Genomic DNA, 16,191 nt, shown 5'->3' with positions numbered 1-16,191 from the left:
TTCTGATCCATGATCGTATTGCATCTCTTCATTTATGTAGGTCTTTAATTTCTTTCAGCAATGTTTTCTAGTTTTCAATGTATAGATCTTGCACATTTTTTTCAAATTGGTTCCTAAACACTTTTTATTTTTGATGCTATTTAAATGGGATTTAATTTGTTTCCATTTTATCCTAAATTGCTTAATCAGTACATTTGGAAAAGTAGACTCTTCCCTTTGTGGAAAACCAAGGTTTTCCTGTGCTTACTATGACTAGGAAGGCAAGCATGTTAAGTAAAGGGGAATGTTACACTCCCATTTGCCCTCACTTCTAAGCAAGTCCTCTTATCTAAGTCTTATCAGCAATAAAACTGACATCTTGCTCTTCATCCAACTATCTGATATCTATGGCTATTTTTCAGTTGGTTCTGAACTGTTGCAGGGAAGGGGGTATGATTTATTAATCCCCTAAAACCTCAACACCTCCTCCATCAGACTGGTGAAGTTACTTGCTTCCTGTGTTCATGACAACTTCCTGACATTCCCTCCCATGTGTCCTTGCTTGCACTTCCTGTGATGCATGTGGCAATACTTAGCTGCTCTCCTTTGTTGATATAGCCTTCTCCATCCTCCTCCTCCTCCTCCCTCTAAATATGCAAAAGTCTCAAAAGCATGAAGAAAAACCCATACTTACCTTTGTAGCCCCAATGCTTAACACAATGTTAAGTAGGCAATAGGTATTCAATAAATGCTTGCCTAATGAACTATGACCACAAAATGACATGACTTCAGTCTTGAAAAAGGGTAACTGTTCGTTATGTAATAGTTAATGAAATAACAGAACACAAAATCCTGTACGCATTAAGATTACAACTATATAAAAATGTATGTGCATTGAAAGGTGATATGTAAAAATCGATTGCCATTGTGTTTGGTATCTTTTTAACAAGAATTTTCTTAACTTTTCACTATTGCTGATGTCTGAATTGCCTCCCCCGACACACACACATGTGGGTTCGGGGTGGGGGTTAATGTTACATGGGACACCGAGACTCTGAGGGCAACCAAGTGAAGGAAGTTAGAGAAAGCAGGATTAAACATGAGAGAAACCAAGTCCAAATGCCAACCAAGTCCAGGGGCCAGGAGCAGGGTCAAGGAAAGAGATCACAGAGACTGGAGTTCAGAATTAGAAGAGACAGGATCACTGGTGAGCAAAGTTTAGGGTGGAGGGGAGTTCAAGCATGACTTCCTTAAATATCTGTGGGAGTCTATGGATTTCATTTGTTTCACTTATGATTTTTAAAATTTTTGCTATTTTAATATTTTCTTTTAATTTAAGTTGTTCCTATTGTTATAGTCTCCTCTTGTTTAATGAATGCAGTATCTTCTTTTATCTTTCCGAGAATATAAAATACAATTTGGGGGACTTCTCGTGGCGCAGTGGTTAAGACTCTGAGCTCCCAATGCAGGGGGCCCAGATTTGATGCCTGGCCAGGGAACTAGATCCCACATGCATGCCTCAACTAAGAGTTCGCATGCCACAACTAAGGAGCCGCCAAGCCACAACTATGGAGCCCGCAAGCCACAACTAAGACCTGGAGCAACCAAATAAGTAAATAAATAAAATAAATATTAAGGGACTTCCCTGGTGGTGCAGTGGATAAGAATCTGCCTGCCAATGCAGGGGACACGGGTTCGAGCCCTGGTCTGGGAAGATCCCACATGCTGCGGAGCAACTAAGCCCGTGCGCCACAACTACTGAGCCTGCGCACCAGAGTCCATGAGCCACAACTACTGAGCCTGCATGCCGCAACTACTGAAGCCCACGTACCTAGAGCCCGTTCTCCGCAACAAGAGAAGCCACCACAAGGAGAAGCCCGCACACCGTAACAAAGAGTAGCCCCCGCTCGCTGCAACTAGAGAAAGCCTGCACACAGCAACGAAGACCCAATGCAGCCAAATAAATAAATAAATAAAATTTAAAATCTTAAAATAAATAAATATTTTTTAAAAGACCCAATGTAGCCAAATAAATTTTTAAAATTTAAAAAAAAGGGTCTTCCCTGGTGGCGCAGTGGTTGAGAGTCCGCCTGCCGATGCAGGGGACATGGGTTCCTGCCCTGGTCTGGGAGGATCCCACATGCCGCGGAGCGGCTAGGCCCATAAGCCATGGCCGCTGAGCCTGCGCGTCCGGAGCCTGTGCTCTGCAACAGGAGAGGCCACAGCAGTGAGAGGCAAAAATAAATAAATAAATAAATAAAACAATTTGCGGGGGGAAGTTTTCTTCTGCTCCCTTCACATGGTCTCTATTTTCTTTGAGTTATGTTTACTGTTTGTTTTGTTCTCTGACTTTTGTGTTGGGGAATTTCCTCAAATAATGATATTAGCTAACATTTATTGAGCATCTACTATATGCCAGACCCTGTGTGCTGGTTTCACAAAGATGAATAAGACAAAGTTCTAAGCAGGATAAATATAAAGATTCCTAGGCCTATTAAAGTGTTGCAAATCAAAAACAAAGAGAAGATACTAAGAGCAGCCTGTACTGGTCAGTGTTCCCCAGAGAAACAGAACGAATAGGATATAGACATAGCTATAGTTAGATATATAGATATATATACTGATGGCTTCCAAATCCCCTTCTCCAGTCCATATATACCACCCTCAAATCAAATCCATCCAAAATTCAACTCACCACATTCTTACTTCCCACAAATCACAAATCTGCTTCTTCTGTGTTCATTTTCTCAGTGGCACTATTACCTCCCAGCTACCCAAGCCAGAAATCTGAGAGCCCTCCTAATGAGTCTTCCTTCCCTGCACTCTCTATATCCACTTTCCCCAAGTTCTGCTTCTTCTAAATTCTGAATATCTCGTGTTCATTCGTTCTCTCCAATTGCACTATCACTGCTCAAGTTCAAGCCTCATCATCTTTAGCTTGAGCTCCACAGTAAAACTCTCAGAACTTCAGCTTCAAACTACCCACAACACTACTGACAGCCTAAGTAACACAAATCAGACTGTGCTATTGTACCTGTGGACAAACTTTAAACTCCTTAGAATGCCATGCAAGTCCTGTCCTGTCAGGAACTGATGCTTGCCTCTGTGGTTCAGCCTTATCATTTCCACTTCCCTTATAATCCAAGAGTACTGAAATTACTTGTAATTTTTCCCAACAAGTCATGATCTTTGTTTTCCTCTCTGTGCCTTTGCCCATGAAAAGAATCCTTAGAATGCCTTCTTCCACCTTGTTCATTTATAAAACTCTTATTTATTCTTTTTTTTTTTTTTTTTTTTTGCGGTACGCAGGCCTCTCACTGTTGTGGCCTCTCCCGTTGCGGAGCACAGGCTCCGGACACGCAGGCTCAGCGGCCATGGCTCACGGGCCCAGCCGCTCCGCGGCATGTGGGATCTTCCCGGACCGGGACACGAACCTGCATCCCCTAGCATCGGCAGGCAGACTCCCAACCACTGCGCCACCAGGGAAGCCCTCTTATTTATTCTTTATAAGACATCTCAGTCATCATTTCTTCTAAGAAGCCTTCCTTGATCTCCCCAAGCTGGGTTAGCAGCCTCTCTAAGTGGTCCCATGGTTATGTGTATATATTTCTCATAATACTTAACCCTTAAAGCTACCTTGTTACATATGTGGCACCCAAGTTTACAAGTGAACCTTTCAATGACCAGAACTTGTGTCTTTCATCTTTATATTCCTTAGCACATAATAGGAGCTCCAAAAATGTTTGTTAAACTAAAATAATTTCTTTCCTTCTCCAGTCAATTTGCAATATAGTTGCTAGTTTTCCCATCTGATTTTGTCCCTCTTCTCCTTAAAGATTTGCCAATAGCTTCTGGAGAATAAAGTCAACATAGAGGAAATCAGAGCCAAGAGATAGAGAAAAAGAGACGGAGGAGGAACATGCCTTGTTTGTGACATGCCTACTTGCTAGCCACTCCCTGACACAGGAGTCATTATGTGACACATCCCCCAGGGACTGATTCAAGGATGGACATGAACAGGACACAAATGGAGGGGGAAGAAGTGTGAGGAAGGCCATTTGGACTCACTTGAAACACACAAAATAATGGGGTTCCCGTAAGAAAGAGGGATTCTATCACCCAAAGAAGTAATAAAGGAAAGAATTGGAGTAGATAAAAATTATAGCTAATCTACTGTGAGGGAACGGTGTGTCTAGAATCCCCTTGTTCCCCACTTATCCACCTGGCAAAGTCTGACGTGTGCTTCATGATCTATCCCAAAATTCATGACTCTGTAGTGTTTCCTGACTCCCCATGACAAAAATTGTTTCCCTTTTTAAGTTCCTATAATTTCACCCTCAGTAGCAGGTATAATGAAGTTAGATAGGCCTGGCTTCAACTCTTCAAACTTTGACTCTGTGCTTTCACTGCCGAAGGTGTGGGTTCAATTCCTGGTTGAGAAACAAAGATCCCACAAGCTGTGCGGTGTGGCCAAAAAAAAAAAAAAAAGTAACCATGTGTATTGCTATTACAGTATACACTATATTTATTAGACAATTGACAAGAAAAACAATGTTTGGCACAAGAATGCCAATTTATTCTTTTATGGACACATGAACACAAAATATCCCTGCAGGCCAAAAAAAAATTGCAAAATTTAAACAACCATCATCTTATCTCAACTCAGAGATACCACCCCTCCCTTAATAGTTTAGAAAGTACCTCGTATTGCTAGAGACATACATCCAGTCCAAATTTAATAAAATACATTTTAGAACATTACAGGCCTAACAATATAGAAACAAAAATGACACCATTAGTCAAATGAACAAATGCAAACATTTTTCAGCTACTAGACATAGAAAGAGCATGAATATGTCAATAGCAAGTGGTACGAAAATGGTTAATCGATAACAAGATCTTCCCTTTAATTTTACAAGGAAAAATCCTTGGAGTTGAAGCAGTATTGATACAATGCCCTCAGCCTCCACTTTCTTAAAATGAAAGCAGAGCTACCACCTTGCTATTGAGCAAGAAAATCTTACAGCACATCCACAAAGGGTTGCTAGGGCAGGGCGGAGAGGGTGAGCCTGGTTAAACAGTGGATTACCTTTTCCCACAGGAAGGGTAGGTAGCTGAGCCAGGTAGGTAAGCTCTGATATAGGCTGGGCACCAGATCCTAAAATACAGACCATATAGAATATGTCTGCTTGTAAATCATCACCTTTGGAAGCAGCAAATAGAATTTACAGTAAGAATGAATATGTTCTGCCTGCCCAGACAGCTGGGCAGCTTGTTCACTCTACAGCTAACAACAACAAAACATAATTGGTTCAACATTTGGATTTTCACCACTCTTTTAATGTCCCCGTGACTTATCCCAAAATTGTTAACTCTTTAGCATTGCTACATTTAAATCTTTCACACCACAAGACAGTGCCTGAACAGGCTGCATTAAAAAAAAACCAAACAGCCTACACCTACTTCTAGAGAATGCACACCTCCCATTGATTGACACATGCATAATGATTCAGTCAGTCCCAAGGGGTTAACGTGTTCAAATTGTCAAGCCGAATTAAAACTATGCATTCAGACCTGCTTGCAATGAGTATTGCTGCAACTCGGATTCTGCAGTAATTACCTCTTAAAGATTCACCGCTCAGCAAGTTTTTTCCAACAATCCTAATTCTTCTATATTTCTTTCCTTTTGTCCAAAACGGCAGCATTAAACCCTCAAAGGTACTGTTTTCCTATAAAAATAGGCCTCCCGGCTTTTCCTCCACCACTACACTGATTTGCCCCAGTGTACTAGGACTGACTGAGGTCTTACAAACTACAGTTCAAGGTCGAGTGTATAGCCCATCTGCAAGCACGTCAGGGCTTCCTGGCACTCCGCCTTGCTCCCTGCTCCATACATGCCAGGAGATGGTGAGAAGTGACGCTTCTTCTGTGCATTGTTAACAAGCAAGTCCGAGGCACTCAAGTGCAGATGGGGTACCCACTGGCCAGCCAGCCAGCCACCAAGAGTTCTTCACATCCTGGACTCCAGCAAGTCATCCTTTTCCTAGAGGAAACTTCCGTTTTTCCTCCTCTTGTGTCCAGGGTGGCCAAGCTGAAGGGTATTTTCTGTGCTCTCCCTGAACAAGTGTGAATAAAAAGCAGCAGCCAGCCCCTCACCAACGTGTCCTGATTTGTGTGTCCAAGTGAGGTATTTGCAAAAAAGGAAAATCTTAAGAAATTAACATCTGCCATCTTCTTCACTCCTGCCTCTGTTGTGCCTCAATTACAGAGCTTGCTTTCATCCCACTCTATGAAGAGAACAAGGACGTCTGCACTTGTATCTTAATGAGCTTTAGAACTCCATATACATTATAAAACTCTCAGAGACCAGTCTCAGCAAACACTGGTGGCGCTGCTGATCAACAGCACATGGAAATGTAAACTTTAACGTATTTACAAGCTTGTTTACAAGACTGAAGAAAAACAGTGCTTTATATTGCTGGGATTTTGAGAAGGCTAGTTTAAGAGATTTGGACCAGCTAATGAGTTCAAGCAACATCCTTCACCATTAGATCCAGTGTTTCCCCCACCAGCAGTTTCCAGACAGAGGTGGCAAAACCGTTTTACCACACTGCATCTATCTCTTCCCCCAGCACCTTCCTCAGCCATGTGGAGTGGCTCTGGGCCTTTTATTCCTCCTTTCAGCTCTCACTCCTGAGGTTCCAGGACAGAGAATTCCAAGTCAGTAAAATTTGGGCTGGGAAACACTGGCTGGAACTATCAAGACTCTATGTAACTGTTGTCCATTCACAAAGTATTATCTACACTAAATACAAAATACCTTTTCCCCCACATTTTAACTGATGCTTGCTTTAGATCAACTCCCTTTGTTTGGACAAGAAAGGAATCCTCTCTCCCTGTGAACGCAATCCAGAATCTATTAAGAAAAAGCAACCTTTTCTATGCAGTTTTAGTTTAATAAAAGGAAGGAAACCCCACCAAGTACATTTCAGGTTGAAAGAGAAGCAAAAAATTTCCATTACAAGTAATTGTGTGAGTAACCTTGATTCCCAGGGAATAAAGTTTTAAATGCTGGTACATTTTTGCAAGTTGCAGCATCACTCAAGGTACCTTAAGGACTGGCAAAGCCTATTCAATAAGGAAGCATCCTGGTTCTAGCTTAGTTTAAAACAAAGTGACAGGACACCAACTGTGACTATAAAACAGATAAAAAGAATTCTTTAAAAAGGCATGGAGGGCTTCCCTGGTAGCGCAGTGGTTGAGAGTCCGCCTGCCGATGCAGGGGACACAGGTTCGTGCCCCGGTCTGGGAAGATCCCACATGCCGCGGAGCGGCTGGGCCCGTGAGCCATGGCCGCTGAGCCTGCGCGTCCGGAGCCTGTGCTCCGCAACGGGAGAGGCCACAACAGTGAGAGGCCCGCGTACCGCAAAAAAAAAAAAAAAAAAAAAAGGCATGGAAATATATGCCTTTTCTGACCAGTTTCAAAAATTGTCAGATTATGATCTATAAGAAATAGCTGATAAAAATCATACCGAAATCTCATCTAAAAAACTACACTGTCAGGGGGAGGAAGAGGAGGGACTTTAAAAAAATGTTTATTGCCAAAGTTAACTTGCTATGAGAAAAGTTAAAAAATCATTTAGATCTAACAAACCACACAGCAGCATAAAATGGGCATTTTTGAAAACTCTGAAAAATACTAAAAGCTAATTTTTTTCAAAGAGGGGGAAACATGAGTACTTTTTACGATGGCAGTGTTATCTGTCACCATGACATGCATCACATGTGTTACACATTCACAAAAGTCAACCAAATAAGAGAACTGCCTGTCTGAATCTGCAGCCAAATATAGTGCAATTGCCTGGCAGCCTGTACTTGCACCAGCACAAGTCTGTAGAGATCAATACATAAAGTAGTAAAACTAATAAAACTCTGTAAAACTTTCAAAAATTAATGCTCGTTAAAGGCATTTACAGTGGCGAAGTCAGAAATCTCCATTAAAAAGCCTATTGACCCACACAATTAAATAGTTACACTGAACTGAAGTAGATTGGTTTTTCTCTCCCATTTATGCATATACCCCACTCGACGAATACAGGAAAAAGGAATAAGCTTCTCTTGTAAGACTAGAGGGATGCGGTGAACACCACAGCTAGCAAAATAGTCCATAGAAACCTTTCTCATAAAGTCCTTTAGAAAGTTCAGGCTGATTAGCCTTTGCATGATGAGGTAAAAATTCAGTCCAGTGCATCAGAAAAGATAATCAATGAGTATCTATTACTTTAAAAAAATGGCTCAATTTTGTTGATGCATCAGACAGTGCTGCGAAGTATAGATTCAGTGCAACTATTCTGAGTTGCTGGTAGAGGACCACCTGAAGTCAACTTGGCTCTCTCTAGAGGCAGTAGGCGTTTGAAACATTTTGAGCCTGCATGGTGTGCCAAACTGGTTGAGTTCTTTTTCTGAGACTCTCAAGCAAAATACATCGTGTGCTGGGTATCATGGTGGATCTGCACAGCTTTAGCCAAGGCCTGAGGATCTCGGCCATTGCTCTGTCCTGACACATGACTGCCTTCCGCACTGTAAAGAAAAGAAAGCAAAAAAACCAAGAGTGACAAAAGACCACTTCAAACTCCACATGTTTCAAATAGCATGAATAGTACTAGAGTCAAGATCTTGGGCTCAAGGTGTGGCTCCTTAAATAATTTGTAACGTCTCTCTAAACACCAGTTTGCTCAACTGAAAATGCAATACAACTTATTTAATGGGCTGCTGCAATTAATTAGAATAATGTCTGCAAAGACCAAATCTTCAACAGTGCCTACACAAGGACTTCCATTTGTCTGCTATGTCTGGTTAATGCCTACTTGTCCTTTAGGCTTCAGTCAAATGTCATTTCCCCCAAAGAAATCTTCCCTGATTCTGAAGTTCAGGTCAGAGCCACCTGGAATATACTTTCACAGAATCCTCTACATTTATTTTATTTGAAAGATTATTATTTGGATAATTATTTATTTCCCTTACTGGGATGTAACCTCCAAGAAAGCAGCAACTTTGTCTGTCTTACTCACCACTAAATCCCTAGTGCCTGCCACATAGCATTGCCTCAATAACCATTTGTTGAATGGATGAATGAATGAATGAATGAATGTGCTTAGCACAGTGCTGCAACATAACAGATACTCAGCAAATGTTACTATGCCACCAGCCTTTCTTGTCTTCCCCTCACTAGCTATATGACCCTGGACAAGTAACAACTCCTCTGAACTTGATCTTTTAGGGTAACAGTAACAACTTCTGAACATACCTTTTAAGGGCACCATGTGATAAAAAGCTTAGTAAATAGGAAATCACCATCCCTCTTCTGACTTCTCTACTTAAATTATTATTACCCTTATCATCTAGGCTCAAAATCTTAGTCATTTTTTACTTCATCCCCTTCTCTGTCACTCACATCCAATTAACTGTTGAGTAATGTCTATTTTATCCCAGGATTAGCCTTTTACGTTAAACAAAGGTAATCTTGCTCTAACATATTCTTCCGGCTTCATGCCTGCTATTCCCCTTTCAAATGCTCCAACCAAAGAAAACTTGCTATTGTTCAAACATGTCACTTGTCTTCTCTTCTTTGTGTCCATTATTCCCTCTGCCTGGAAAATTCTTTTCTCTTCTTTGTAGAGCCAAATCCTACCCATCCAGCTATGAAATCTCTAACAGACTTTCCTCTGATGTCCAATTGCACTTTCATCTATACTGCTATGGGCTAATTGTCAGTTTTACGTTTGCGTGTATTGTATCCCATACTGAAGCATAAAATCCCAGGAAACATGTCTTCCTCAACTTACAGTTTTTAGTACCTAGTACAGTGTTGGGCACACAGGCAATACCTAGTAAATGTGTTGAATGAATATGTATATTACAGAATGGAAGGTACAAAGCCACAGCTGGGCATTTTCCATCATAGCGTACTTTCAACCCGTACAGAAATAGACTTGCAGTGGAATGTCTACTATTTAGCAGCTGAATTCGGACTTGGGGAAGAGCCCAGAAACAACTACACTTCACAGATGGCCATTTGGGAAAAAAAATTTAACGCAGAAAGCTTGTTTAGTTATTTAATAGTAGCTCAATAACAGGTCAATATGTCTGATTCTCCTGAGATCCTTATTTGGGGGTGAGAATGGTCTGGTACCCTACCTGTTCCCGACACAAACCCAGGTTCCCTCTGATACATCCTCCAAGACTGTACTGAAAGTAAAGTGAACTGGTCAGGACTTCCCCCTTGCATGAAGTGGAATCCACAGACCTGTGACTGCTCTGACTGGAGCCAGGGCACTGGGCTGGACATCTTTTGAGGCTGCTTAGGACCTGAGCAGAACTGAAATGCATTTGGCTCTATGGGAAATCCACAGGCAGTTTCAAATGAGACTGCTTTTTGGGGCAGACTTTAGACACATCATACAAGTATGAACAAGCCTGGGCAATTTTTGGACCAAAAGTCACATTATCAGCTCTTAAAGGCATATGCAATTTTATCTGCTCCTTGAAATGTAAACCCTAAAAGGAAGTTTAACTCTTCCTAAAGGTTTTCTATAGTAGCTCATTTTTTTTAATATGCTGCTAAACACAGACAGAAAGATTTTATTTGCCTGAGAAACTTGCCTGTCATGATCTTTATCCACCAGATGATACCTTGCTCTGAATGCTACAAGGCGGGCATAATAGGCAGGGGCTGGAATAGAGACTGAGCGTGTGCACCGCACATAGGTATGACATAGCTGGTAAGTTAGTAACTGGAGCTCATCTGCGGTGAAGCAGTTGTCATCCCACAAGACCTGGTAATGTGAAGGACGGCTGGTTCCCTGGAGAAAGAGTTTTATGATTAATGTCTCTGACATGGGTTGATGACCTGAGAGAATTGAAACCTACTTAAATTCAGAAATATTCCTGCCTAGCACACCTACAAGCAGATACCTAGACCAAAAGATAACAGTTCTAGGATACAAGCATTAACAAAGTTATGTACAGTGTTTAATAACAAGTCTACTCAAGCTAGTTGCTGAATTTGCAAACACCTCCCTATCAAATCAAAGACCTGGACTAGCTTCCAAATTACCTGAATTCCTGCATGACTACAGAGGTAAAAGTCAAACTCAGATGGATGTGTGATGGTGCTATCCACGGTAGTGCCTGCTGGTACATTGCCACTTTTCCCCACCTTAAAAAAAAAAAAAAAAAAAAAGTGTCATTAGTCATCAAAGTGCTAAATTGAGCTCAAGCCATTAGTAAGAAGTTAGTATACTGCTCTTAAGGGAACTCTTGAAAATCAGTTTAATTCAAGATGTTGAATTTTCTGTAACTTTCCGTTAGCCCAACTATTTCAACCTTAGATATTTTCTCAAATATACTCCACTGCTTCTCTAAGGGAATCCAGACAAAGAATTATTTTACCTGTGGCTTTGGGCTACATTATTGTCATCTATTTTACAGATGACACTTCGGTGTGTTCACAGAGGTGGAAAAGAAGACATTTAAGATGGATAAGCTTCCTGAGGGGGAAAAAAATCAGTTTTATTCCTTATTTGGAGTAAAAAAAAAAACAACCTACAACTTTCAGTAAAAGTTAAGATGAAGGGGCTTCCCTGGTGGCGCAGTGGTTGAGAGTCCGCCTGCCGATGCAGGGGACACGGGTTCGTGCCCCAGTCCGGGAGGATCCCACATGCTGCGGAGCGGCTGGGCCCATGAGCCATGGCCGCTGAGCCTGCGCGTCCGCAACGGGAGAGGCCACAACAGTGAGAGGCCCGCGTACCACAAAAAAAAAAAAAAAAGTTAAGATGAAGGAATCTGTGAACTGGTTCACCAGGTTCAACAAAATTAATACTTTTACAGGATCAATAAAAGAATTCACTGGCACATGTATTGTCAGGAAGAGTGCATTGAAATGAGAATTAGGAAAGCCACAGTTTCTGTTCTAAGCCCAGCCTTGTAACTACATACCTTGAACAAAGCCTCAATCTAATCATCCATAAAATTAGGTGATGATTTCTGATACTTTTAAAATTCTAAAGTTCTTCTAGAGCCAAATTCTAAAATCAAACTTCTAGAAAAGCAGAGAGGAGAACTTCAAGGAAAGGAATTAAATCTTGCTATTTGGTCAGTTTTCATCCACTTCTGCTGTACACATGGGTTCCACACGAGGTAGTACATTTAGCATATTGGCACAGATTTGATGGGAATTTATTTGGCTCCATTCTAACTATTGTTAACTTCAGCTGAAGACCATGCACCAATGCATATAATAACAACATACATGAGTATAGAAAAGTCTCATTCCATGAAATTCATATGTGACCTGGGGTACTTAGCTGGACAAGAGGAAATGTAACTGAGCTACAATCATTCTAGTATTGTTTCCCAAAGTGTATGCTTTAGAAATATTAGTTCTGCAGGATGTGTTTAGGTGTTTCATGGTCAAATAAATTTGAGTGATATGGGGTTAAACCACAGTTGAAAGGTTTTTCTATTGTATGACTTCTCAGAACCTTTATCTAGTAACGTATAATCTTTAAGAGGGAGATGGAGTATACAGCACTTCCCAAACTTATTTGACCATAGAATCCCTTTTTAAAAATCTCTTGGAATCTACAGATGAGAACCTAAAGAGGTGCTGCCCTGGGGAAAAGGGGGTCCAGGCATGTTCATTTCAATAATTATTGCTTGAGCACCACGTGCAAGGCTCTGCAACAGATGTTGGGGATGAGAGACAGAGTCACAGAGAGAACTAAAGAACCTGCCCTCCTGCTCTTCATGAAAGTCACAGGCAATGCACTGCAATGCAATGTAATAAGGGCCTTATGGAAGGCACTGGGAAAAGCTGGTGGGAGGAAATGGTTGAGCCATGCCTTATAGGATAAGTACAGGTTGGATGGAGGGGATAGAATGAAAATGGAAACATTCCAATACCCCTTGCAGTCAGGAATGGATAAACAAACTGTGGTTCATCTACATCACAAAATACTACTCAGCAATAAAAAAGGAACAAACTACTGATACACACAATAACGTGGATGAATCCCAAATGCATTATGCTAAGTAAAAGAAGCCAGACCAAAGGCTATGACTTCTTTTCATATGACATACTGGGAAAAACAAAACTATAGGGACGGAATATACATCAGTGGTTGTCAGGGGCTGTAGGTAAGGGAAAGGGTTGACTACAAAAGGGCATAAGAGAGTTTTTATGTGTGACAGAATCATTCTATATATTAAGGTGGTAGTTTTACACAACTGTATGCATTTGTCAAGACATGCAGAACAGTATGCTAAAAATAGTGAATTTTACTGTGTCTATATTATATCTTATTATAAAAATAATGGGGAAAAAAAGGTGGGATGGATGTGGTCATTCCAGGGATAAAAATACACAATGTATATGGGAAATGGAAATAGTCACATTGCTAATGGAAGGTGTATGGGGGCATGGTGAAAGATCAAACTAAATGTGTTTTGGCTACCGTGGGAAAACACCGAGCACCATAAGGAAGCATCTGGTAGGCAACAGGGGTAACATGAAGATTTTTGAGCAGTGGAGTGGCAGGATAAGATCTGTATTTTAAAAACTTAGCCCTCAGAATGGCCATCATCAAAAAATCTAGAAACAATAAATGCTGGAGACGGTGTGGAGAAAAGGGAACACTCTTGTACTGTTGGTGGGAATGTAAATTGATACAGCCACTGTGGAGAACAGTATGGAGGTTCCTTTAAAAACTACAAATAGAACTACCATACGACCCAGGAATCCCACTACTGGGCATATACCCTGAGAAAACCATAATTCAAAAAGACACATGTACCACAATGTTCATTGCAGTTCTATTTACAATAGCCCGGAGATGGAAACAACCTAAGTGTCCATTATTGGATGAATGGATGAAGAAGATGTGGCACATATATACAATGGAATATTACTCAGCCATAAAAAGAAACGAAATTGAGCTATTTATAATATGGTGGATAGACCTAGAGTCTGTCATACAGAGTGAAGTAAGTCAGAAAGAGAAAGACAAATACCGTATGCTAACACATATATATGGAATTTAAGGAAAAAAAATGTCATGAAGAACCTAGGGGTAAGACAGGAATAAAGACACAGACCTACTAGAGAATGGACTTGAGGATATGGGGAGGGGGAAGGGTAAGCTGTGACAAAGCGAGAGAGAGGCATGGACATATATACACTACCAAACGTAAGGTAGATAGCTAGTGGGAAGCAGCTGCATAGCACAGGGAGATCAGGTCGGTGCTTTGTGACCGCCTGGAGGGGTGGGATAGGAAGGGTGGGAGGGAGGGAGACGCAAGAGGGAAAAAAAAAAAAGAAAGATCTAATTTAAAACAAACAAACAAACAAACAAAAAAAACCTAGCCCTGACAGTAGGTGGAGGATGCATTTATGAAGGAGGAATGGAGACAGGGAGACTGCGAGGAGTCTCCTGCAGTACTGAAGAGTTCTGCCTAGGGCAGATGGAACACACAAGAGGAAGAGTTGAGCCAAGAGATTTCAGGGCAGAACACAGAGAATTGTTTGACCCACTGAACATGGGAAGCGGGGACAGGAAGAGAGGAGAAGAATTTAAAGACAACTCTGAAGTTTCTCACTTGGCTGACTAATATATAGTGATGCCAAGCAATAGAAGAATAGTAAAATTGGGGGAGGAATAGCTTTTAGATGTGGATAAAACAATAAGGAGAAGGTTTAGATGTGCTTTGCTTGAAATGCCTGTGGTAGATTGTATCACTGGTGCCAAATATTCCCATGCCCCTCCCTGGGTGAGGATTATACATCCCTACCCAATTAACTCAGAAGTGGCCATGTAACTTCCTTTGGCTAATAAAATGTGATGTGAAATGTGCTACTTCTGGGCAGAAGCTTTAACAGCCAGCATATGGCTTGTCATGTATCTTTTTTCCCCTCTACTACAATGACTGGTGAAGTTCCAGACAGATGCTTCCTCTCTGTCAGCCTAGGTTCCAGAGGGAGGACAGCGAGGTCCCAGCCGTAGCAGTGCCACAATGAATGTGTAATGTGAACAAGAAATAAATCTTAGTAAGCCACTAAGACTTTGGAGTCTTTTGTTACCACAGCATAGCCTAGCCTATCTTGACTGATACAATGCCTACAGAGCATCTAAGTAAACTGGTAGACAGAAGTGCAGATCAGGAGCTGCATAGAAAATCTGGGGCTGGAAATACAGATTTAGGAATCTATAAGCAAGTACGTGAATCTGGAAAAGTCGGTGAGACTAAGGGAGTTGAAATTGAGAAGAGAAGAGAGAAATATGAAATGCCAGGAAGCATCAATGTTTAATGGACACAGGAAGAAGAGGAGTCAAAGAAAGCCTAATTACAGAGGTAGGTAGTGAGCCTGGAAAATCATATTGCTAAGGCCAAAGAAGGCAAACATCCATAAGTGCTTCAAAGAGGTCAGTGTGGGAATTTGACAAGATATCGCTGGATTCAAAATGAGCAAGTCATTGAGAGAACGACCTCAGTGGAGTCAGTGAAATAAAAGTCAGGCAACAGAGAACTGAAGTATTATGTGAGAAGATACAAAAAGAAAATCAAATCTTTTTTTCCTATAAGTTTGGTCATGAAAGGGAGGAAAGAAAAAATGGCAGGTAGATTGAGGGAGAAGGGAAGTTTTGAGAGAGACTGAGGAAGAGTTGAGAAACTTTAAAAGGTGAGGAGAGGGAAGCAACGGAATGGGGAAAACTGAAATTTTGAAAAAAAATGGATAATTGATGAAGTGAGGCTCTAAAGAAGGCAGAAAGCATTAAAAACAAAAGCATAGGTGGAGGGAAAAAAAGCATAGGTGGAGAGATTAGCCTCTGAGATTCAAGGAAGAAAATAAGAAAACACAGATTTAGCTAAATTTGAAAGTAAAGGGGAGGAAGCCAAGAAAATTCATGCCTTCTCCATTTTGTTTTCTGGAGGAAACAGAAGGTTATTCTATTGTTGGCAATGTAAATTGTTGGCAACGAATGCTTCATGGATGGGGTTGGGGACTTGAGAAGAGTATAAAGGTTTAGAACAGATGTTATGGGGAATACGATAAATGAAAAGAAATTGCAGCATCAAAGGCCTGGCTGAGATTTGCTGTCAAGAACTTGTATTATGGTTCATTATTAAATAAATGACTTTTTTTCCTCAGCAACC

The 16,191-nt window shown here is 41.0% G+C and overlaps 1 protein-coding gene across 1 annotated transcript in view; it reads right to left on the bottom strand.

The window, feature by feature from the left end:
• Positions 1 to 4,486: 4,486 nt before the first annotated feature.
• The window catches only part of AGO4 (argonaute RISC component 4), a 45,887-nt gene continuing 34,182 nt past the window's right edge, over positions 4,487 to 16,191 (bottom strand). The window contains exons 16-18 of the mRNA XM_067725465.1: positions 11,096 to 11,197; positions 10,642 to 10,841; positions 4,487 to 8,559 (exon numbers count right to left, since the gene is read on the bottom strand). Of these exons, the coding sequence (XP_067581566.1) occupies positions 8,451 to 8,559; positions 10,642 to 10,841; positions 11,096 to 11,197 (411 nt within the window). The 3' untranslated portion in view covers positions 4,487 to 8,450. The remainder of the gene's footprint in view (positions 8,560 to 10,641; positions 10,842 to 11,095; positions 11,198 to 16,191) is intronic.

The sequence above is a fragment of the Pseudorca crassidens genome, chromosome 2 (assembly GCF_039906515.1).
Source record: "Pseudorca crassidens isolate mPseCra1 chromosome 2, mPseCra1.hap1, whole genome shotgun sequence".
Taxonomy (NCBI): domain Eukaryota; kingdom Metazoa; phylum Chordata; class Mammalia; order Artiodactyla; family Delphinidae; genus Pseudorca; species Pseudorca crassidens.
Note: the sequence above shows the minus strand (reverse complement) of the source record. Positions and strands in the feature narration are given on the sequence as shown.